The sequence below is a fragment of the Ambystoma mexicanum genome, chromosome 1q (assembly GCF_040938575.1).
Source record: "Ambystoma mexicanum isolate Mex_15411 chromosome 1q, UKY_AmexF1_1, whole genome shotgun sequence".
Lineage (NCBI taxonomy): Eukaryota > Metazoa > Chordata > Amphibia > Caudata > Ambystomatidae > Ambystoma > Ambystoma mexicanum.
This window is the reverse complement of record NC_090922.1, coordinates 96,647,956-96,671,219: the sequence shown is the minus strand read 5'-3', so window position 1 is coordinate 96,671,219 and position 23,264 is coordinate 96,647,956. Positions and strand designations below refer to the sequence as shown.

The window sequence follows — 23,264 nt, the reverse complement described above, 5'->3', positions numbered from 1 at the left end:
ACTGTACAGCTATTTCAACATATTCTAGGACCAGTATAATTGTATAAGCAAACTCCAGTCCTTGATTATGTGGGGAAAATGTTGAAAAACACCTTTCTCATGGGCAGTGTCGAATAGATGTGCTGTTTCCATGTGTTACAGAGAAATGTGCCTGGGAGAAGTTATCCTTGAAAGTAATTAGCAGAGAACATATTTACTGGGAGTGGAGGCTAGAGAGATAATAGGCAGATTGAGAACAAATTGATTTTTCAATGGGGAATTGAGAATGGAAATCATACTGTGGAAGAGAACAGAGAAAAGAGAATGATTACCTGAGAATTTAAACATGCAATCCATTCCTCCTTTAGTAAAGTCAGTTGTTTCTATTGAGAGTAGAGACTAAAAGTAATTCCACTACAAAAGGCTGATGTCATACAGCCGTTTCCTCAGATAATTGATGTCAGAACGATATTCCCACTGTAATATTGAGAAATATTCTCTCAAACTACAGAGAAACATTACCTCTCAGAAGGGAGGACAAAATGTATTCCATCAGAGAACAAAGGCTAGGCATATGATCCCACAGAGAATGGAGGATAATGAAATACAGTATTAGCATACTTGATAGCAGGCCAAATTGACCTTTTCAATTTGACCAAATTTTTTTGATTGTTTTTTGGGGGAATTTTTGGTCAAATTAGATTAAATATATATTTGGGGTGGGGTGGGCTAAGGGAATAGGATAAGGTGGGGGGGCGGGGGGGCTGTGCAGGGGGTACACCCACATTTTCTAATAAAAAACAATCCAAAGAAATGCTGTCAATTTTGAAAATGTCAATTATTTTCGGTCAAACAGACCTAAACCTGAAATACTAGGTATCCCGCTCTCTCTGTGGTCTATACGAGGCTATAGAGACCTACTCTGAAAGATTTGTGGCTAAAGAGATGTCCATTTGGAGAACAGAGGCCAGAGAAACATGTTTACCATGAAGACCGGCCTAAGAAGTTTTCTCATCGAAGAGTGGTCAGGGAGATTATCCTGTATCATGGAGTCCATATAGTACCTGTGAACTAGTGCCAGTGAGCATTCCCTGAGTATTACAGCACACTTATCAGGAAGCAAATTCCACTGCACATGAAGTCGAAGAATTTATCATCAACTCCTACCTACAAACCAGGCTGCATATTACGTGTGTTGAAATGGCATGTTTCTGCTTATTTATATTTTTCTATGAAAAAACAAGCCACCTTTTGTATATACATTTCAGGACTGGCAGCTGAACCAGAAATCCGTTGTGTACACAAGTACGTATTCCAACCCACCAATGTTCCTCCTTAATCTTCATTAAGTACCATAACCTTTGGCAAACTGATCCTGCATTTACCAAGTCACATAAACTTTGCCACTTTAAAATGACTTTGAACAAGACCTTTACCATCCACCGGTATCCCCCTGACCTTCAACAAGTTGCCTAGCATCGACCACCCTCATCTTCTTACTTCAGTGTGTCGCCCAACCTCCACCTCTTATTTTCTGACTTCAAGTCATAGAAGCCCAATCACTACCCTCCTATGATCTACATCAAGTGACCTAACTTCTTCTATTGGCCTCTTCTGACCCTCATTGTGTCATTTGACCTTCCTGTCCTCCACCCGTATCCTCTAACTTTCAAATAGCCATGGAACCCCCTGCAATGTCATACTTCAGTAAGTCACCTACTCTTCTGATCTCTCATCTTCTGACATTTAGCAGGTTACATGCGTTCTGAGTGTAATACTTCTACTCTTCCCTTCTCTGTGATGTTTACCAATGCCAGTTGAGTCATCTTTAGATATGTCTATTTTCTTCTGTTATCATATGCCAAATACAGTTGAGATTATTTTCTGGAATACCATGTCCTGTGAGAATGGCAGAATTGGCAGTGGGTTTACAACAGCATATTGTTTACAACACTGCCAAATGTTTTAAATCTATTAAAAGTGTAGTATATGACATGCATCCAGTTGAACACTGGAATCCTCCCGCCCCCCTAGACGGCTTGAATCAGATTTGTAGAGTCTTTCGCAAGTGAGAAAAGGCACACTTTTCACACACACATCTCTATCACATGCACATCAGTTTGAGTGGCTGTCACGTTATACCCAAAGACACGTCCATTTGCATCTCCTGTCTCATCCAGCAAGATACAAAACATGGGAATGATCATAACTGCATCTGCATTGCCATTGTCCTTTTCCCACTGAAGCTTATCCTCTGATCAGCCCTATTTTGCTAATGCCCTATTGGCCCTCATTACGAATATTACGGAAAAATGCTGGTAATTCTGGTGTGCCGGTAGTACCGTTACCGGCAGTCTGACCGCCGGAATTACGGCATATTCCCGGTCCACAAGCACGTGCGTCCCCCCTTCGATACTACCATCATGCCGAAATTACTGGCAAATATCAGAAATTGCTGGTGATTCTGGCAGAAATGTGCCAGAAACAACGATAGCGGCACCCAGACTGCTGGAATCACTGGTACCGGTAATTCCGAAGTTGGAATTTCCAGTGCTGGAATTACCAGCACCAGAAATAGCGTCATCACAGGAACGGGAAGCTCTACGGCGGCCATTTAGAAAAACAGAATCCACTTAAAATCAGCCACTTCCTGCTGACATCCACCACATCCAACACAGCAGACATGCCAGGGAGTGGCAAATAAAGTGTGCCAGAGGTCCAGCTCCGCAAGCCGTGTTTCACAGAGCCTGAGCTGACTGCCTTCACAGATAATTTTGTGGCAAATGCAGAGGCACTGTTAGGGGCTGGCAATCCTAGGAGCAGCCAGAGGAGAAAGACGGCCATCTGGCAGGAGGTGGCCGACAAGGGGACTGCAGTGGGGCCCGTCCCACACACACCACATGACTGCCACAAGCGGTGGGACAACTTACAGCTGCGGGTCAGGAACATACTGACCACCCATCAGAGGGAATCTGCTGCCACAGGAGATGGGGCGGTGGCACCCCGACCCTGATACCCCAGGAGGAGACGTGCAGCTCCATCCTGCACATGGAGGGCATTGAGGAAGTTGGGGCAGCAGGGGCCGGATTCGGGACCCAAGGCCATGATGATAAGTACAACAAACCCCATGTAAATGCCAATTTTGTGTCCAAATAAATGAATCCCCGTGCAGAGAAACACTAAATGGGCAAGGGAACGGGTCCAACACATGTAAGTCACAGCAAATGGGCCAATCTCACACACACATGCCAGGGGTTGCATATCCATGCACAAGCACCGTAGACAACATGGACTGCCCCATACATGGACATATGATGAGCGCCCATGTGTGCCATGGGAGAACAGGATAGTAATTATAGGCCCACCACAAACACAACAACAAGCCACCATGGCAGACTAACAGTCAATTTGCACTCCCACCACCTACATGTAGAAGCACGCACCAGAACAAACCGACCAACCAAACAGAGTAACAAGACCAGGACACACACAATGTAGTATGGGTGTAATGAAAGCCCACATACGTGACTCACTGAAGACTAACTGCATGTTCATCTCACCCAACAGGCAAATGCTCCCACAGCAACACATCTTGTATGCCATTTGGTACTTCATCTGGCTGGGCACATGCAGGCAGGAAGGCTGCACCACCATCTCTGGAAGCACAAGCACCATCACCTCCTGCAGCCCAACCACCACCTCCTGCAGTCGGCCCATCCACCACCTCCACCTGTCGTAATGGCTGCACAGCTGGCACAACCACCACCGCCAGCTGCCAGCAAGACCACACCTATCGCAAGTGGCCCCACCATCCCTCCCTTGCCCTACACACCAACAATGCCTCACCAGCCACAGCCATATCGTGGCAGGTACATCACAGAGAAGGAGGAGAAGGAGGAGGAGGAGGAGGAGGCGGAGGAGGAGGAGGAGTAGGAGGATGAGCATGACCATTCCCCCTACCCGACCCCATTGTTTAGCACGGTCACTCTGCACAGCTCCCCTCCACCACCCATGCCATGCCCAACATCCAGGACATAGATGTGGGGATCCATGCTTTGGAGGACCAGCATGGCGACAATGGCTGAAATGGTCCAGCAACAGCTGAAGGAGCGTTGGCTCCTGCAGGAGTGCATTCAGGCCAGCAGCACACGGGCCCAAGGACACACCTCTGCTACCCTCGTCCTGCTCGCCTAAGGGGTCCAGGAGTGGAATGAGGGGGTCTCGGCAATGGCTGAGTCCCTCTCCCACTTCCTGCAGGTCACCCTGGAGCACTTGGGGGCCCTGGGATCTGACCCGTCCTCAACCATTGCCACCCCAGGGAGCTCACAGGAGAGCAGCCTGAGATGCCACTCACAGCGGATATCAACCCCACCTGGGCCATCCAAGGACCCTGTGGCCAAGAGGCTTAGGAAATGACTCCTGGAATGACATTTACTTTTGTGTTTCACACAGTGGCATTTGGGTGTTTGGGGTGTGTATGGAGGGGGGCTGTGGGGACGGTGTGTGGGGAGGGGAAGGGTGGTGTGTGGGACTAGGGTTTGTGGGGAGGGTGTGTGTGGGGAGGGGTGTGTGGGAAAGAGGGTATGTCTGTGTGGGGACAGGGTGTGTGGGGAGAGAGTGTGTGAAGAGGGGGCACCGGGTGTTGTAGTTTCAATACATTATACTTTACACTTGAAGCAAAGAGTGGACATTCCTTATTTTAGTGCAAGTATTTATTGTATTTGCACCTCATATGCAGTAAGGTGCAAGGGAAGTGCAGAGGTACTCAGAATGAATTATCTATGAGTTCTTGATGGGCCATGTGCCCATCCCTGGATCCATGTGCACCTGCCGGGGCCTGGCTGGCGCTACATCATCATCATCCTCTGGCAGAGGAATGTCCAGATCTGGGGGCAGGGGTATGTTGCGTCTGACGCAGATGTTATGCAACAATGCACAGGCCAGGACTATCTGCCCCACCTTCTCTGGCCTGTACATGAGTGCAGCCCCAGACCGTTGTAGGCATCTGAAACGTGCCTTCAGGAGCCCAAAGGTCTGCTGGATGGTCTTCCTGGTCCTCACATGCGCTCAGTTGAATGCCATTCCCTCCTGTGTCTGGGAATCCCTCAGAGGAGTCATCAGCCACGGAAGCAACAGGTATCCTGAGTCACCTGCAAGGGGCAAGGAGACAAGGTTAGCCTTATCTTGCATGTAGCAGAATTGTGTAAATTAGCCATATGTCACACTTCGCCTGTATGTGTAGGTTAGCCACATCATGAATCTGGTTTAATGGTATCGCTAAGCCTCATGCTCCCTGCTGTCCCCTGAGATAGGCACTGTGTAACATCTGCATCATGCTGGGTTCTGCTCCCTGAGACAGACTGTTGGGGGCACACTGAGATACAATTCTTAGGGGTGGGAAGTGTATCTACACTTGAATGGATTGCTGGGGGTACGAAATGTATTGGCTCTAACTGACCATAGTGGAAACGCACCTTTGTGCATGCGCAACCTCAGAGTCTGCTGCACTAAACACAACCATGTCTCTACCGCACCACTGACAGCACGCACTTCACAACACCCAACATGAGAACCAACCATGCACTATCATGCATCAACACCACATGACGGGCACCAAGGAAAAAACACCCTAACACTCAGTGGCCACTTTCTCCAAAAGGAAGCTGCCAACAGCACAACACTGCTTTCTTGCTGTTCTCCCTCTCAATCCCACTAACAATCCACCCCAACACTAATTCCAGGGCAGACCCGCCAGAGTGCCAAGAGACTACGCAAGTGGCAACAGTGTGTGGTAACAAGTCCCATTGACAGTACCATGTGTGCATACTGGTGGTTGGCAGTGGTGTTGCCTGTGACCAGGGGAGTTGCTAGCTCTGGAAAAGACCCGGGGCTACGTTGATGTCGGAACTGTTGGGACTGGGGGCTAGCTAGTCTTTTGGCTGTAGCTCCTGAGATTCTATCCGGGGCTACAACCAAAAGATCAGGGGCTATAGCCCCCTTAGCTCCCCCCTAGCAACGCCCCTGCCTGTGACAGCAGAATCTCGATGGTCAGTCTGTGGATGCATGCCTCATGTCTCACCAGGACATACATCTCATGGCCCTAGGTGGCCTAGTCTACTGATTCACTTGCATTGGAGGGGTGGCAGTGTTGCATTCCGGTACCTATAGTGCATTGCATGTGTATGTCCTTTTGGGTTTGAAATGGCCTGGTAAGTCACTGCTACATCTCCAGTCATATGCTACTCCTGTGTGTTATGGCCTGTCAATTGAGACATGCGCTGGTTGGCCCTGCATGTGCAGGGTGCTTGCCAGACATGCATTTGCAAAAAAACCCTTTGCCTGTCACACATGCTGCAATGTAGGTGTAAATGTACATGTACTCACCCAACATCCAGCGCCATGTAAGCCGGCAGAGTGCTGTTCCGCAGGACCATGGAGTTGAGGTCTGATCCTGGGAATCGAGCAGAGCAGTGTATGATGGTCAGTATGCAGTCACAGGTCACCTGGACATCGAAGGAATGGTACGGCTTCCAGTACCTGTAGACCTCCTCTGGGGCATGAGGGGGAGGGGCTCCAACTATATGTGCGTGCATTCCAAGGCTGCCAACACATTGGGCACACCTGCACTCGCATAGAAGCAGGCCTCTGTGGCGTTCACCTGTACCTGGGTGCCTGGGAGGGTGATGTGCTAGCCCCCATGGTGCAGGAGGGCCTCCGGTACCTGCACCAGCACTCTAGAGATGGTAGGCTGTGAAATGCCATGCAGCTGGCTCACAGAGTGCTGGAGCGTGCCAGTGCCCAGGAAGTGCAGGACCGACACCAGCTTCAACAGCGATGGTATCACTGTCCTGCTGCCGATCCTGCTCCAAATGTCATCCTGGATAAGGGTCAGGAGGACATGAATGGTTTGCCTGTTTAGTCAGTACAGGGTGTGTATCTGGCTGTCTGAGAGGGCCCAGGGTATGGCCCTTGTACAAGGGATCACAACACACCTGCGCCTCGCCACCTGAATCACCTGTATCCCCATCCTCATCCTCCTTCTGTCCCTGGCCTCCTGTCGCCACTGCTATTGCTCCAGCACCATCAGCTGCACATCAGCATGCAGTGCCTACAGGTCCATCGCAGAGACAATGAGTGCCAGCTTAGTTGTGTTGGGAAATGTTCTTGGGGTGGGTGTGGCCTTTCGTACTGTTCCTGTGTGCATTGGGTGCACCTGTGGCCTTATTTCCCTGACTTGGGTCCATTTACTGGCAGCTCTGGGGTGGTGGTGTCTCCAGCTTGCATGTGTTAATATCTGCCTGTATTACTGGCCAGTCCATGCTCATGATGTGCGAGTGATATCATTGTGGCACATGTTTCCGGCATTGCAGGTATTTCCATTGCCTGTGTAAGAACGGCAAGTGGGTTCCGTGTAACCCATACTTTGCTGGTCCTGTAAAAGTGCCAGTACACAGTATTACCAGCACTTTTACAAGATACCAGCAAACCCATAATGACCTCTGAGCCCCTTTGTGCACTAGATCCAAAAGGCATGCACTGTTCCACTTAAGCCTCTTGTCTTATTAAACACTCCTGACATAGTTTATAGATATCGGACTTCATACACAGAATTCTCCACCCAGCGTTCCCTTATTTGTCTCTCGTCTAACATAAGATGTCGCTCTCCACTAATCAGAACTATCTGTTAGATCTTCCCAGCCACACCCGGGCTGGTTGGTGCCTCACTTACGGGCTGATATGTGTAAAACGCATAATTTGACAGCGAGGAGCCGTACGTTTACACTGTGACGTAAATGGCTCCCTGCCGCCAAATTTTAATCATTTGCAATGCAGCGCTTACTTTACATTGGGAGCGCCGCTTGTATAGTCTCTTTAGAGTGCTTGTACAATGGATCCATATGGGGTCCTCCTACTATTATGCACTGCAGCATTTGCACCTACCCTATTATGACTGTTTGCTTCATGCTTTATGTGGAGTGTTGATATACAGACACAGACTCCAGGTAAGCTTGTGTTCGCAGTGCCCCCTTTATTGGACCAAGTGCAGGACAGGCAGCACAAGTATAAGTAGATGTAAATAGGGAACAGCCCGCACCACCGCCTAGGCAGTTCCTCTTCACTTCGCAGCAAAGGCTCAGCTGCCTAGAATGGAACACAACTAACACTCTCTTACATTCGGAGCTCTCATAGGACGTCAGGGCATAATAAGTTTGAGGTCACAGAATGGTGATATCAAGGCTCCTCAACACTTTACTTGTAACGTTGCTGCAACTACCTGATTATGACTTTTAGCCTTATGCTCGATTTATAATTTGTCCATAATCTACACGATTTTGACTCCTCAGCTTCGAGCTGAAATTGTTATTTGCCTGTAAAACCGTATCCACTGTAACTAGCGCCTACATGCCTCAGGGCTTTGTGCGCTGCTATAAATACAAAAAATGTAAAATAAATATAGCCCTACTCATGGCTGTTGCGCCTTTCAATCACGTTACGCCACTATAGAACATGATTACCTTAGTATTTTCCCCAGGCTCTATTAATACACAGTCAGACAAAACATCCACACTAAATGAATGCCCATGCTTCTCTTTTGAGATAGGTACACATCCCTAAAACCTGGTCTACCATTTTACCAGCCTTATTGTCAGACTAGATTTTCCTCCCTCTCTATTATTCTGAAATGCCCATAAACTGCAACTTATACCTACTGAAGCCTTTCCTCATTTGAAACATCTGTAGGTGCTGTCCTGCATTTTCTAACCTCCTCTCATCTTACATAGTCTTATGATCTTCCTTTTGCTTGATGTCGTATTTTCTCACCATCACATTTGCCAAGGCCTAACATAGCTGTCTGCCATCTTCTTTTGCAGAACTACCCCTAGCAAATCCTACCTTACTATTTCCTTCCCAAAATACATGTTTCTCAACTGGAATAATATGAGACTTTCAGAGCATCTGTCTATCCTCCTTCCCCCTGCTGCACCATCCCCAAGCTGTACTTTCCTTTGCATCAAACTCTCATCAGGAATATCGAGGGCCGGCCTTAGCACCTGCAGCGCCTGGGGTGATGAATAAAAAAACTGACGCCCCCCAGCTGGGCTTTCAAAGGCTACACCATGCTGGTTTAGCATCTGCGCCCTATTGCAGTGATTAACTCCCTGCTTCTGTGCTGTCACTTCATTATGATATGATATGATTAGTTATTTATAATGCTCTTAATACCTAGAGGTTTCTAAGCGCAGACCCGGGGATCGAACCTGTGTTGCTCTGTGTCGTTTTGCTTCCAAGGCGAGCATGTTGCTGCTGAGCTATCCTCCTGAGACAAACAGGGCGCTGATGCTGGTTTAGCATCAGTGCCCTTTTGAAAGGAAATGCACCCTGCTCTCATGCTGGTGCTGACGAGAGCAGGCCACATTTTCTTTCAATAGGGGGCCTCTACCCACCACTACAGCTCGGCTTTGGGGTCGCAGGGGGCTAATGTGGCACCCCGGGCGACCACACAGGATGCCCGGGCCTAAAGCCAGCCCTGGGAATATCCTTGGTTCTGCTGAAATGCCATGTTTGAGAAGGAGGTATCCGTTCATGGCCCGCCTCTGGCATTTATTCCCTTTCCAGGGCATTGCTTGCATTACCTGACCGAGGCTACGACTTGGTTCTCATCACCTGCCCCAGGTTCATGCATCCTTCCTAGGAACATCCCTAGGCTGGGTCACCCATTCGTGATCCGCTCAAGCAGCCCTCTGCTCAGTAAGCCAGGGCTAAAATGTTCCTTTTCTATAGGACTCAATCATTAAAAATTCTGCCAGCTAACTCTTTATAAAATAAAATGGGAAAAATCGAGCCTTGCCACAGCTGATTTCTTAATGACTGAGTTCTTGGAACGTGGGACATAGTCCCCCTTGTTAAAGGATTATATGTGGGTTCTAGGTTTGTGGTATCAAGCCCAGGCTCCTTTGCTTACAGTGTCTAGCTGCTTCCAAGATACTAGAATTCATGTGTGTACACACACGCAGGCGTTATTTATTCTTGCCCCACAGGGTCATATGTGTTTATTCTACAGAGACTATCCCGATTACAAGACTAAACAGGGTAACACAAATTCATCCGTTGACCAGTGTTTCTCACTGAGATATGCTTATTTTGCAGGGGACACCGCCGTCTTCAGGAATGGCACCTATTGGATCCTGGGGCGCACCTCAGTTGACATAATCAAGAGTGGGGGCTACAAGATCAGTGCCTTGGAAGTGGAGCGCCATCTGCTGGCACACCCCAGTATAGCAGGTAATCAAGTTTTGTTATTGGCTGAGGTGGTGGCAAATGTGATAATGTTTCATAGTCGACAACCAGCTCTGGAGAACATCTTCTATTCATTGTGCGAATGTGACTCATTTAGTGACTGATTGTATCTTTATTTAAAATGTCTTGTCTAGACTCCTTGGGAACGAAGTGAGGGTGAATTCAAGTGATATAGCTAACGGTACTTTCATTACGTATTAGAAAGCATCAAGCATCTTTCCAAGCTCCCTGATTTACTGATATGTTTTGCTGGTGTGTAAATAGTGTCTGATCATTCTTGTTGGGGGTGATTGATTCCGGTAGTACATGGGTAGCTGCAATCAGCTTCTGTGGCCATCAGTCAATTCTCAGACAGCAGGTGACCACATAGATCATGCTAGTAGAAGAATCGTGATCAGCCTAGGATGGAAGCTACAATTAAAACCCTCCCTTTCTCTACTGTTGTGGGTATGTGTTTTTGGGAGTGTGGAAGAGCATGCATTATATGTGCAGGAACCCCCCATTATTTTGCTAAAACTGATCTGCGTTTTGTCTTCTGGCACCGACTCCCTAACCCGCCACCCCCATTCGTGGCTCTAGCATTTTATTCTGCTTTGACTCTTGGAGAAAGCTTCTGCTCTGAGGCGATCCTGTTACCCCCTCCTCCCCTGGTCTCTTGGACGGTTTCCCAATGTGGCCATCTCGTGTGCTCAGGAGAGAGCTTTATTTTGCCAGGGCTAATAGCATTTTGGAGAGGCACCTGTTCAAAATCACTTGACATCTTGTCAAACAGACTTGATCAGTCTACTCAGTACTGATTACCTACTGGTAATCTTCATTACTCCAAGTGCAGGTCTTCCTCATCACAGTCCTTACACTATGCAGTGAGTCCACCCCCTCGATATAGTTGCTTCACAAGCCCCCCAAAACATTTTTGTTCTTCCCATTGCTTTTTCTTTTTTAAACCCATCCCCTAAACTGGGTATAAAAAGCACCTCTGACTCACATAGACTTCCTGTTTGATTAAAACCAAAGTGGATCTCAGGTAAGATGGAGGTCATGGACTGTGGTGAGGAAGACCTGGACTTGGAGTAATGAAGATTATCGATAAGTAAAGGGCCCATTATCTCATTATCTCCTCGTCCATCATCCTGATCACAATCCTTATTCTGAGGGTGTACCAAGCCTGAATCCTTCCGGAGATATAATCATACCAAGCATGTGCAGGTCTTTCTGTGGCAATCTTGATGTTACAGCTGTTGAACCTGCCACACTATAAAACAGCCACCCAGAAACACTGACCAAATTGTGACTTGGGTAGTGTGGGGAAACAACCAAGCACTGAAGATGCCCTTAAACCCATTGCCTGAAACTCAACGCGAAGGCACCGGCCTCTGGCAGCCTCCTCTGCAACTGAAAGACATATAAGAAAAAGATATTGACCCTTAGTAAGTGTCCACCAAGGATAGTGCTGTAGAGTAAACCTATGAACAAAGGGGTGGCAGTTCTCGAACCTTTTGGAAATGGCACTTGCGCAGTTGATGAGCAGCCGTCGGTTGCCAGCTGGGTCAATCGAGAGCCACCCTCAAGGAGCAGAGTGCCTCCCTCCTCTAAAAACACGCTCTGCGGAGAACAGTAACAAACCATAACAAAGTTAGCTTTCCCAGCAGAAATGTCCTTGACCGCATACCAGGTTTGGAAAGCATGTTTTCCTCAGCACCGTGAATCTAACACTCAGCAAAATGTGTGCAGCTTTTCACTGCGGCATGAAGTAAATATCCATCATGGCTCCGAGCGCTCCCAGAATGCACTGCACACCAGCGCCATTTTAGTTCAAGCATAACAATTCCACCCTTGGATATTTACCTTCCATAGCCCAGTGGCAAAGGAGCCGGTCTCTGAAACTTATGAAACGTTAAAACTAAATTGGGAATACATTGAATACAACAACAACAAGCTATTATGATAGCTAATATAATGAAAATGCAAACAAAAGCGTAACGTAGTGTACCCCCAATATCAGGTATCCATGAAAATAACCAATCCCACCAATTCCCAGTAAGATCTTGAGACACTTGAGAAATGAGATCCCTCAAACCTCGAATATGACTTTCAATGGATCGTGAATGGTCACTTAAATTGAAACAACACACACCTTCAAATGCGTTACACCCTAAATTATGCTTTAGCAATAGGTAATCAACAGCAGCTCTGTTCTGCAAAGTTGCTTTTCTAATAACTTGACTATCAAGGAGTAATTCTTCTAATGCATGAGAAGTATGATTAAGGCTTTTGACTACTAAACATGCTAATTTCATCAAAGATTTGTAACCTCCAGCAGCTAAACCACAAACTCCCACTAATGAAAGGGTTAATGCTAGAACCTCAGCTTCTGATAACAAGGGCACATGTGAATCACAATCCAGAGATAGACCTACAGATTCGAAAGTTGACCTTTTACCTCAAGTTATCGCTGGGTGTAAAGGAAACATCATTAGTCCTAATCGAGTTAAAGCACATGGACCTCCAGAAATATCAGCTGGAATATAAGTGTATGTGATGTTGCCACATGAAAAGAGCCATCCTGTTGGAAGTTTCACATGATTCAAATGACTGGCAGCTATCACTGTATGATTACAAGACATAGTATTATTTACACTGGTGCATGTGCATGGCATTCGCGAACGTAGTCGCTGCTCAAACCCTGTATGATTGTGCTATTTGGTTAAATCGATCTGTTGGCATTTGCCAATTTCTTGTGCATTGCAGGTCATAAGATAACATATATCACCTTGGGTTATATTATAAGTAATAACACATGTCAAATTTCTCCATTTGCGATCAGTTTCTTGGCAGAACCTACAGTACTCATAAACGGAAAAAGCTTGTCTAATATCAGAATCTTGAACCAAAGAATCGTGTGTGACGCCGAAGATATGCTTTAAAACCGGAACAGGCGTCGGCACTGCCACTAAGCACGTGGTCAGTAAAGCTTCAGCATTGGGCACATCAGTAAGACAGAAGTGCGATATGTTGAGCACCTGATGTGCCAGATATATCCACATATTCTCCGTCTGGGTGATCATAGGAGAATGTTTTCGCCATCCTGGAAATGCTTCTCGCATGACTGGCATCAAAGTTGTTTTCACTTGCTCCTGATGTGTTAGCCGCATTTCACGAATCCATGTCTTCGGTCTGGCTGGCTTTTCGGCATCAGCATAAGGCTGCTTTGGGACAACATTATTAATCACTATCAGTATCCCCTTGATCACTGGCACAGATGTGACATTTTTCGTTGGTAGCAGCAAGCTGTTTAACTCTCCCAAATGGAGTCCATTTAGTACCACAATTACACCAGCCAGACACAGGATCTACAAGGCAAACCCAGAAAAGAGATATCAGTGTTGCACATCACTCTCCCAGGTAACATTTGTCTGCGGGCACATATTTCCATTTCTTTCTACCAGGCTCCATGACTAAAACTACTTGATCTTTGCCTGATGCAATGACATCTGCAGGCACTGGTGGGCCACTTGGCTTTTCCACCCACACCTTTGCACCCGGTACCATACTGTCTGAAGAACCAAAACTGCGATCCCCACGGGTAGTTAACACTGTAGGAGGCTCCCCCTTCTTAATCATGGACAACTTAACGGGAATAATGATCAATTGGGCCACTCGATCACCCTTGTGGATCGATAACAATTGGTCCCCACTATTCATCAGGATGACTTTAATCTCGCCTTGGTAATCGGCATCAATTACCCCTCCCAACACTTGAACTCCCTTCAATGCTAGGCCAGATCTAGGGGCAATCCATCCCATATGCTCTGGGGGAATTTGTACTCCAATCCCTGTTTCAATTACAACCATCCCTCTCGGGTCCAATCTGATTTCTTCATGGGAATGCAAGTCTACCCCTGCTGACTCTGGAGTTGCTCGATAGGGAGCTAAAGAACCTGGAGTAATTTCCCAGTACAATAGTGTTTCTCTGACTGAATTGGGTTGAACCTGTAAAGTAGGAGTCATTAGTCGCATCAAAGGAGTTTCATGCTTATTCACAGGTCTATTGTTTAATACTTGTACCGCATCAAACACACGATCACGCCAGCCTGCCAAATTGCCATCTCCAGATTCGCGTAACTGTGCTTTCAATAGCCCATTCATTTGTTCAATTAACCCTGAAGCAGCTGGGTAATAGGGTACGTGATACAACCACCCAATGCTCTTTTCCTGACAAAACTCCTGGATTAATTTGCCTTTGAAATGTGACCCATTGTCACTTTGAATCTGCAAAGGCACTCCATATTGTAGTATGATCTGATCTAACAACCTGATGGTGTTCAGTTGAGTTGCACGTTTGCATGGCAAAACCATCAAATATCCTGAGTATGTATCCACAATAGTGCATGCATACTGACAACCTCTGCTGATTGGCATGGGACCGATATAATCAATCTGCCAAATTTGACATGGTAATTATCCTCTTCGCAATGTACCCCGAACAATCTGAGGGATAGGTCTATGCAGGTGGTGTTGGCACAATGGACATTGCAAAATGATCCACCTCATAGTAGCCTTTTCTCCAAGGTGTCCACATTTGGCCAAACCCTCCAAATCGTCTTCCTGAGCCTCTGCATCCACAGAGGAAATCTTGGTGTGTTCGTCTGCAACATAATTAAACCAACGTTCTAATGAGTCTGTGGCACAATGCGCGTCCACATGATATACAGTGACTTCACTTTGTGATAACATTTCTGCAATATCTTGCCACAGTTCTTTTCCCCACAACTCTTTTGAATGAATCTTCCACCCATTCTTTTGCCAAGTTGGCAACCACACCGCCAATCCATTCGCCACTGACCATGAATCTGTGTACACATAACATTGACCAGGGGTCTCTTGTTTCTTTGCTTGGTAAACTGCGTAAAGCTCTGCAAACTGACTGCTCTTCCCTTTCCCTGTCGTTGTCAACATCTTTTTTGTCTTGGGATTGTATGACACTGCTTTCCAGTACCGCTCAGTTCCCACATATCAAGCTGAACCATCCGTGAACCAAGCATGCTCTGTTTGCTCCACGGTCAAATCGCTGTAAGGTACTCCCCATTTCACGGGAGACTCACGTTTTTCAGGCCCTTCCGGTGGTATGTAATCTGAGGGCGGTATGCTGGCTACTTGCTCATGTAGTTTTGCAACTCCACCCTTCCCTGATTTCGCTCTGTCTTGAATATACCATTTCCATTTAATTATGCTGGCTTCTTGAGCATGTCCTATTCTATGCTTTTTAGGAGAGCTCAGTACCCATTGCATGATTGGTGTTTATGGTCTCATTAATACATCATGGCCCACCGTCATTTGCTCGGTATCAACAATGGCCCAATAACACGCCAGCAATTGCTTCCAAACGGAGTGTATGAGTTACCAGCATCGGGTAACTTACGACTCCAAAACCCCAATGGCACACATTTCCTGTCTTGTTTCTGCCACACACTCCAGTTAGCATAATTGTCTTGTACAGACACATTTAATTCCACTTCGCCTTCCTTCGATGGCCATAAATCAAGCACCTGCTGCACGGTGTCTTTCGCCAGCTCAAAGGCTTTCTGCTGCTCTTCCCCCCACTGAAACTCATATTTCTTTCGTGTCACCTTGTAGAGGGGGGCCAATATCTGCCCTAAATGGGGAATGTGTTGTCTCCAAAACCCAAACAGGGCTTTTGACACCATTTCTCAATGCCCATGATGCCACTGAATCCTAGGAATATCACAGTTTCAGCTGGACCTTGAACTTTATTCGGGTTAATCTCCCACCCTTCTTGCTTGTAAAAAAAGCCTTAGCGAGGGCTAGATTATTTCGCTGGGCGAAGGCTAGGTCTGGAAAGATGGTACGTTCTTCTTCCCTTTTCTCTTCAGTCGTAGATGGTTCATCAGCTTCCCCAAAGCCTAAGGTACCTCTTTTCAGTATCTTCCGGCTCCCTCTCTCTAAAACAAGGAAGTAGAGCCCTTTCAAGTATTACTTGTGCTACTTTGTCCCCATGACGTACTTCAAAGGGAATCTCACCATGGTTCTGTAAGAGAACCTTTATGTCTTCCCGGTAGTAGGGATCTGTGACGCCTGCTAGAACAACAAGACCGAACTGCCAGGCCAGATTCTGGGACCAATCTTATATAACACCCAGGAGCGGATATCAAAACTAAGTCTGTGGGAATCATTCCTCTTTTCCCTGGAGGGAAAGTAGCTTCTCTGCTGCTACAGATATCAAGGCCTGTTGATTCTTTCGTGGCAACAGAGGGGTCTGAGGCTCTATGATTAGGATTCTGGAATTTAGGGGTCCTCAATTTGTTTCCATTGAGTCACATCCCACTCCTGACATCACATGTAAGGAAGACCTGGTATCAACAGTAAGACAGACACAAGTGACCACAGTTCAAGTGTGTTTCTTTGACAAGAAAAGGGGTTTAATCCTAAATCTACAGATGTGAGCAAGCTACGACCATCAAATAGTAATAACGCAGTCCTAGTGGTGTCTTGTCAAAATAAAAGGGCATATACTACTAAATCTATTGCCAATCCTTAACTCTAAATACAAATAGTGTGGGAAACAATGGTACAGAAAAGAAAGAAGTGTTCAAAAAATGATATGTCAGGATGTTCAGGCTGTTGGCCTCTCTTCCCCACCTTTTCAGCATGGTATAAGGAGGTTCACTCGAGCTTAGCACAGTCTCTGGCTTCTCTAGCACGAAGATACAGTTCAATCATTAGCATCATGGCCTTTTGTGCCCAAATGTCTTTGCCTTTTAAAGTCTCTTCATTCAGACGGCCTGATGCGACAAATGAACAATACGTTATTTTCCTCTTTCAGATTTTCACAAGTACTCAATTTCTTAGGTGATTCACTATTCACCCCGGATTCCCCTCAGCTGGGCTTAGATCCTTTTAACACAATGTTCTTCACCTTGGATCCCTTTCATCCGGGCTCAGATCCTTTTAACGCAATGTTCGGGTTGACTCACGGTTCTTTTCTTTCTCGGGTGACTCACGGTTCACCCCGGATACCCCTCAGCCGGGCTCAGATCCCTTTTAACATAATTAGTCTCCCTCAGCTGGGTTTGGACCAATTTGAATCTCACATAGGATTCTTACTATCGAAGACTTTCGAATGTGCCTGGGGTTTTGTTTGACCCACTGCAGGACCACTTCAATTTCACAATTCCTTTCCTTGTAACATTTGCCACCTTTCTGTTGGATACCTAACAGAGACTTTCGAATGAGCAGTCACGTGGTGCTGACCACACTGTCTACGGTATCGTATATTGGCTTTAAAGTTCAATCACTCATGTGCTGTTTCCTTATGTTTGTGTCGTTTGCCACATATGCTTCATACATTGTTCTCTTCAGTTTTCACAATACAATGTTGCCGCTTGCAATCTTGGCTTCAACACAGACCGGTCTGATATCAGTCTCCCCAACTCACAGACTGTGCTCACTTCACTGGCGCTGCTATATTGTAGGAGCCATAGACAGTACCACAGTGGCAAACAATTCTCCCCGCCTTGACTATAAACTCAGGAGAACCCCCAGTACCTCTGACACACAATGCAGGATTATTCAGCCTTGATTCCGGGTTTTACGTTTCCTAGTCTAGAACGTTCATGAAAGTAACTGTCTTTCATTGAAAAGGTCAAGAGCACTTCCCTCCTTGCAATCCGCATCGGTCTTGCTGTCTTTTGCCATCTTGGAACTGCTGCTTCCTCATGTGCTTTGCCTTACTCAGAGTGTGCTATCATGCTCTGCTTTTTATCCGTGTGAGGAAGCGTGATGGAAGTCAGGTGTGTGTAATGATCAGTAATTGCCTGACCCTGCCTTACCATTGTATTGGGAGATGTCAGGTGTTAGTCCGTTTTCTCTCACAGTGAGCTGTCTGTGAGAAAGTGTTTGTGTTGGAAAAGGGGGGGTTCCTAAGCATCCTACCTGGTAGAATGGGGTAAAGGTGTTACAGGGAAGGGGATACCGCGTCTCGCCATCTGGTGTCCCACTTCCACTCCCCAAAGACCCCTCACTCTCCTGCACTGGTTCACCCCCAGGAACTGGACCCAAAAGCGATGGCCGTGTCCTGGCCAACTGGATGTCAGATTCCTGGGGACTAGCGGATGGGACACCTCCAGGTTTCTCACATTAACTATCAAAGGCTCCATGTATCTGCCCTGTTCTTTTGTGTAAACACTGCACAATGGTGGCAGAAATTAACATAATTAGCATACAAATAGAGTATACTTTAAACAGGCCCACATGGGGCCTAGCTGCAGAGGTGAACAAAGGAGACAGAAAAACCCAATAACCATTGATATGCACGGTGTCAACCTGAAGCCAGCTCCCACATCTCAGTATCAAGGGCAGTGACCTGTCTTGTCTGGAAATATGTATTTACAGTATAGTACAACTATGCAAAAGCATGCAAGAAAATCCAGGACATTGCGTCCTTTTCAATTGAAACAGATGTGTTTTATTGTCATCCAATCCGTATCATCCAATATTAAAGTTTGCCCTTTATAGTGATAACACGTGTTTCGGCCCTTGCTGGCCTTTCTCAAATCAGGGCTAGTGTGGTCATACTAGTAAGAACAAACATTAGTGTAAAAATAATAAAGGTAAAAGTTCAAATTTACAAAATGCCAAACCAAAAAATCAAATGTTCAGAAACATGTATTACAGCATACAATGATACCAGAAAAATCCCCATGGAAAATCAAGAAACATCACAATCAAACAAAAAATAAATTTTGGCATAGATACAATTGAAATGTTATGAACAACACATTATACATTTATAATTTGTACGGATGGGTGAGAGGAGAAAGACAAACATACAGAGACAAGAGATGGATATTGAGTTAGTCATGGTTCGTCTCAGATTTAAATATACAATTAAAACCATGGCTTTTAAATATCATGACTTACCCACACCGGGGGTCAATAGCTCCTCTTATGCTAATTGCGTATTGGGTCAAATCCCATTGATATATGATCTGATAACAAATACAAAGAGTGGTTTTAAGTCCCATGTCATGCGCTTTTACTGGGAATACATTGTACGCATATCTTACTCATTTCGTGTACAACACTACGTTCGGAGCTACGTTTCTTTTGAGTCTCATATGTCGTAGGGACGTAATATCCTGACACCTATATTTAACATCCCTTATCCTAATAGAGCTGTGCTGCAACTCATAGCCTATTATCGGGTGCAGATCAGACATTGTGGTTAAGGAAAGCGCTAATGCACGAGAACAGAATGGCTCCCTCAATTTTAAAAGACCAGTATTCACTCACGTTATGATCTTACGTCTCCTATTCTCAGTAGCGATATTCTAAACCTGATAGCCTCATATTGTATTACAAATTGGGAACAAAGTTATATGAAGCGCCAGAGCGCAAAAGCAGTAAACACCACTTACTTCCAAAGAAACTGTATTCACTCGCGTTGGCTTCGTAAGGCGGGCGCTATTTGGGACTATTTATTTTGTTCCCATGGTGACGCAACGCCAAGTCTGCCGCTTGCCCCCGTTGCCATTCAACTCATGCGCAGTTTCGTATTCTAGACACGGAGCTCTCGTCAGAGGTTCCTGATATTGCCTGTGATGTGTCACGTAGATGTATATGGTTTGAGAGTTATCAAGTTATATTAATAGAACTAGCTCTGACATGTATACTGCAATTGCATGTTCATATAAGAATGTCAAGATATATACAACCAATAAGGGAAGAGCGGTCGACACTCTCCCCCGAACCAGAGAAGCTGAATGAAGTCGACCCTCCCACCGTGGTTGGCACAGGTGCCTGATATAGAGTAAACAGGACACCACGTGGCAGCCAGTGGGGGGAAGAGGGTTAGGAAGAGGTTGTGGACAGGGTGGGGGATTACAGGGAAACTGGAAAGAGGTTGAGGGTAATCCTAGAGTGGATAGGTCGAGGGAAGCAACAGGAAAAAACCCTACACTACTAACCTGCCTAGTTTCCTGAACCTGACATACCTCCAACACACTTGTGGACACTTAAGCACATTTTAATACATGTACCATAGTGCCCATTGACATAAACAATACATAAATCAAGCAGTATGGCACATACAATGGAGAAACTCTCCCTTATGAAGGACATAACACATGGCCCATTCGGGCTAGCAGAATGCAAACATGGATCACAAAACATGGAATACACTTCTACGCGTGGAACCTGTTTTTCCTGCTGCCAGATATAAACTTCTAGCGCGGTAATTTCTCGTGTCAGCAGATAACCTTATATGCTGTTTGAAGGAGGACTGATGTCTAAAAGTCCTCAAGAAAACATTGCATACCAGGGCGTAGTTTTTCCTAAATAGTGTTCATTTGAAAATGCCCTCGTGATTCAACATTGCGGAGTATATGGCCACCTCTCCGCACCCTAGCCTTTCAAGAGTCAATGTTCGTGATATGTAGACCAAAGAACTCATGCAAGTGGGTAACCATAATTTGCAATAAACACTTATCTGAAGTCTGCTAGGCTCGGAAACCGTCCCGGACGCTGGAGAACACAGCACTTCACAGCGGTCATTGACGGGACCTTGGAACGCCTGGCAAACCGCTCGCTGCCATCTCTGCCGTTGAGAATTGCTCCGGCATGGAGCTCCGCGTACACCCACAATAAGCCACACCTGCCGTGCGCCGCGTGGCCTTAATAAACCGTTCTTAATTCACATCAGCTGGTCACACGCGCGCACGGCAGTGAACTACCAGTCTCTCCCAAGTGTTCATGGGAATTGTAGTTTCTTGTTCATATTTACATTTTTTGACGTCTCTTTCGCCCTTGCCAGCCCCTAATCCTAACATTACCTCCTCTCTCAGGGCCCTTCCCAAGCCGTGGTTTATCTGGATAACGTCGATGAAATTGTTGAATTAACCTGGGAGCATGTATCGCCTCCACTGGTTCCCAAGAACAATCCTCAGGGCCATAGCCCTACCACTGAATCAGATACCACAGTCGTTTACTTCTCCTCTTGTCATCCAAAATCTTGTTCACTTCGTACTCCTTCTGCCCATCCTTTATGATCGCCGGTGGTCTTTTAGTGGTCATCCCCGGAGCTGCGGGTTTAAGTAAAGAAACATGGAACCCCGGGTGGATGGATAATGATTTAGGCAAACGTAATTTCATAGCAGTGGTAGAAATACATTTAATAATTTCATATGGCCCAATGAAACGAGGTGAAAATTTCCTTGATCCAATCAAGGCTAAGTTTCGTGTTGATAACCACACTCTTATCTCCGACTTCAAATTTGGGGCCTTCCTGCCTGTGTTTGTCTGCCTGAATTTTGTATTGTTCTTTTGCTTGTTCCAAATTTTCCAGTTCCTTTCGCCTGACCTTCTGAAGCAACTGTTTATGCTCCTGTAATGCGGGCATATGTGTTACTTTAGGCAAGTGTTCTGGTATCATATTTTGTACTTGACCATATAAGCATTCATTGGGTGCCATTACCAAAGAAGTATGATACGTATTGTTATAGGTGAACTCTGACAACCATAAGGCCTGTACCCAGGATTCTATGCCATCTCCCAAGTACCCTCTTAGATATTGCTCCAGTGTCTGGTTCACCAGTTCTGTCTGAACATCTGTTTGGGGGTGATAGCTGGTGGAAAGCGCACACTTGATTCCCAGCATCTGGCAAAAGGCACGCCAAAATTTGGAAGTAAATTGTGAACCTCTATCTTACACAATGCTCTTTGGTAATCCATGCAATCGAACCACATGCTGCAGAAATAATTCTGCCAACCTCCCAGCTCCTGGTAAACCCATACAGGGAACAAAATGAGCTTGTTTGGAAAAGAAATCTACCACCACCCAGATGGTGTCAAATTCATTATCAGTGGGTAAATCTGTAATAAAGTCCATAGAGATGTTCGTCCATGGTTGTGCTGGAGTTGGTAACGGTTGTAACAACCCCTTTTTCTTCACATGCTCTGCCTTGTTACGTGCACAATTCTCACACAACCCCAAATACCTTTCCATGTCTTGTCTTAAGGTTGGCCACCAAAAGTATTTGTCTAACATATCTTGCATTTTCCTCAAACCAGCGTGTGCCGCTAATGGAGACTTGTGACACCAGTATAAGGCTTTATTCTGTAAATCCTTAGTAGGTAAATACAACCTACCCTTATGATAGGGCAACCCATCACGCACTGTTCTTGCCACATGACTCTCTTTCCACTCTTGCATCTTCCTGAAGGTAATGCCTTTTTGACTTCTTCAATGACCTGCTTTGTGATAGCAAAAATGATTCTTTCCGGTGAAATGATGGTCTTAGTTTCACCCACTATGTTATCCGAATTCTGTTGTCTTGATAAAGCATCTGCCTTCCCATTCTTACTGCCTGTTCTGAAGGTAACTACAAAATCAAACTCATTGAAGTACTGAGACCACCGTAACTGTCGAGGGCTCAGTGAATGGGCTGTTTTAAAATACTGTAGGTTCTTGTGATCTGTAACCACCACTACCTGATGCCTAGCCCCCAGTAAATAATTTCTCCACTCCAAAAATGCTAATCAGATAGCCAACAACTCTTTATCAGTGATGGAGTAATTTTGTTCACATTCTGTCAACTTTTTTGAGAAAAATGCCACAGGGTGCAATATACCCTTCTCATCCTTCTGGGATAAAATTGCTCCTACCGCCACATTACTAGTATCCGTTTCCACCTGGAACGCTCTGTCTGTATTGGGATGTCTTAACACAGGAGCCGTGGTAAAAGCTGTTTTTAAGTGCTGAAAAGCTGCCTCTGCCTCCTCATTCCATTTAAACTGCACCGCTTTTTTCAATAGTTGTGTAATAGGAGTGACAATATTGGAGAAATTACTAATAAAGCGCCGATAAAAATTGGCAAACCCTAAGAAGGATTGTATGTCTTTTATGCACTGTGGAGAAGGCCAGTCAGCAACCGCCTGGACTTTTTTAGGATCCATTACTATTCCATTGTTAG

The 23,264-nt window shown here is 45.9% G+C and overlaps 1 protein-coding gene across 1 annotated transcript in view; it reads left to right on the top strand.

Annotated features, from left to right (window-relative positions):
* ACSF3 (acyl-CoA synthetase family member 3) overlaps positions 1–23,264 on the top strand; it is a 1,059,592-nt gene that overhangs the window by 936,069 nt on the left and 100,259 nt on the right. Inside the window, exon 8 of the mRNA XM_069635646.1 lies at positions 10,129–10,263. Within this exon, the coding sequence (XP_069491747.1) occupies positions 10,129–10,263 (135 nt within the window). The remainder of the gene's footprint in view (positions 1–10,128; positions 10,264–23,264) is intronic.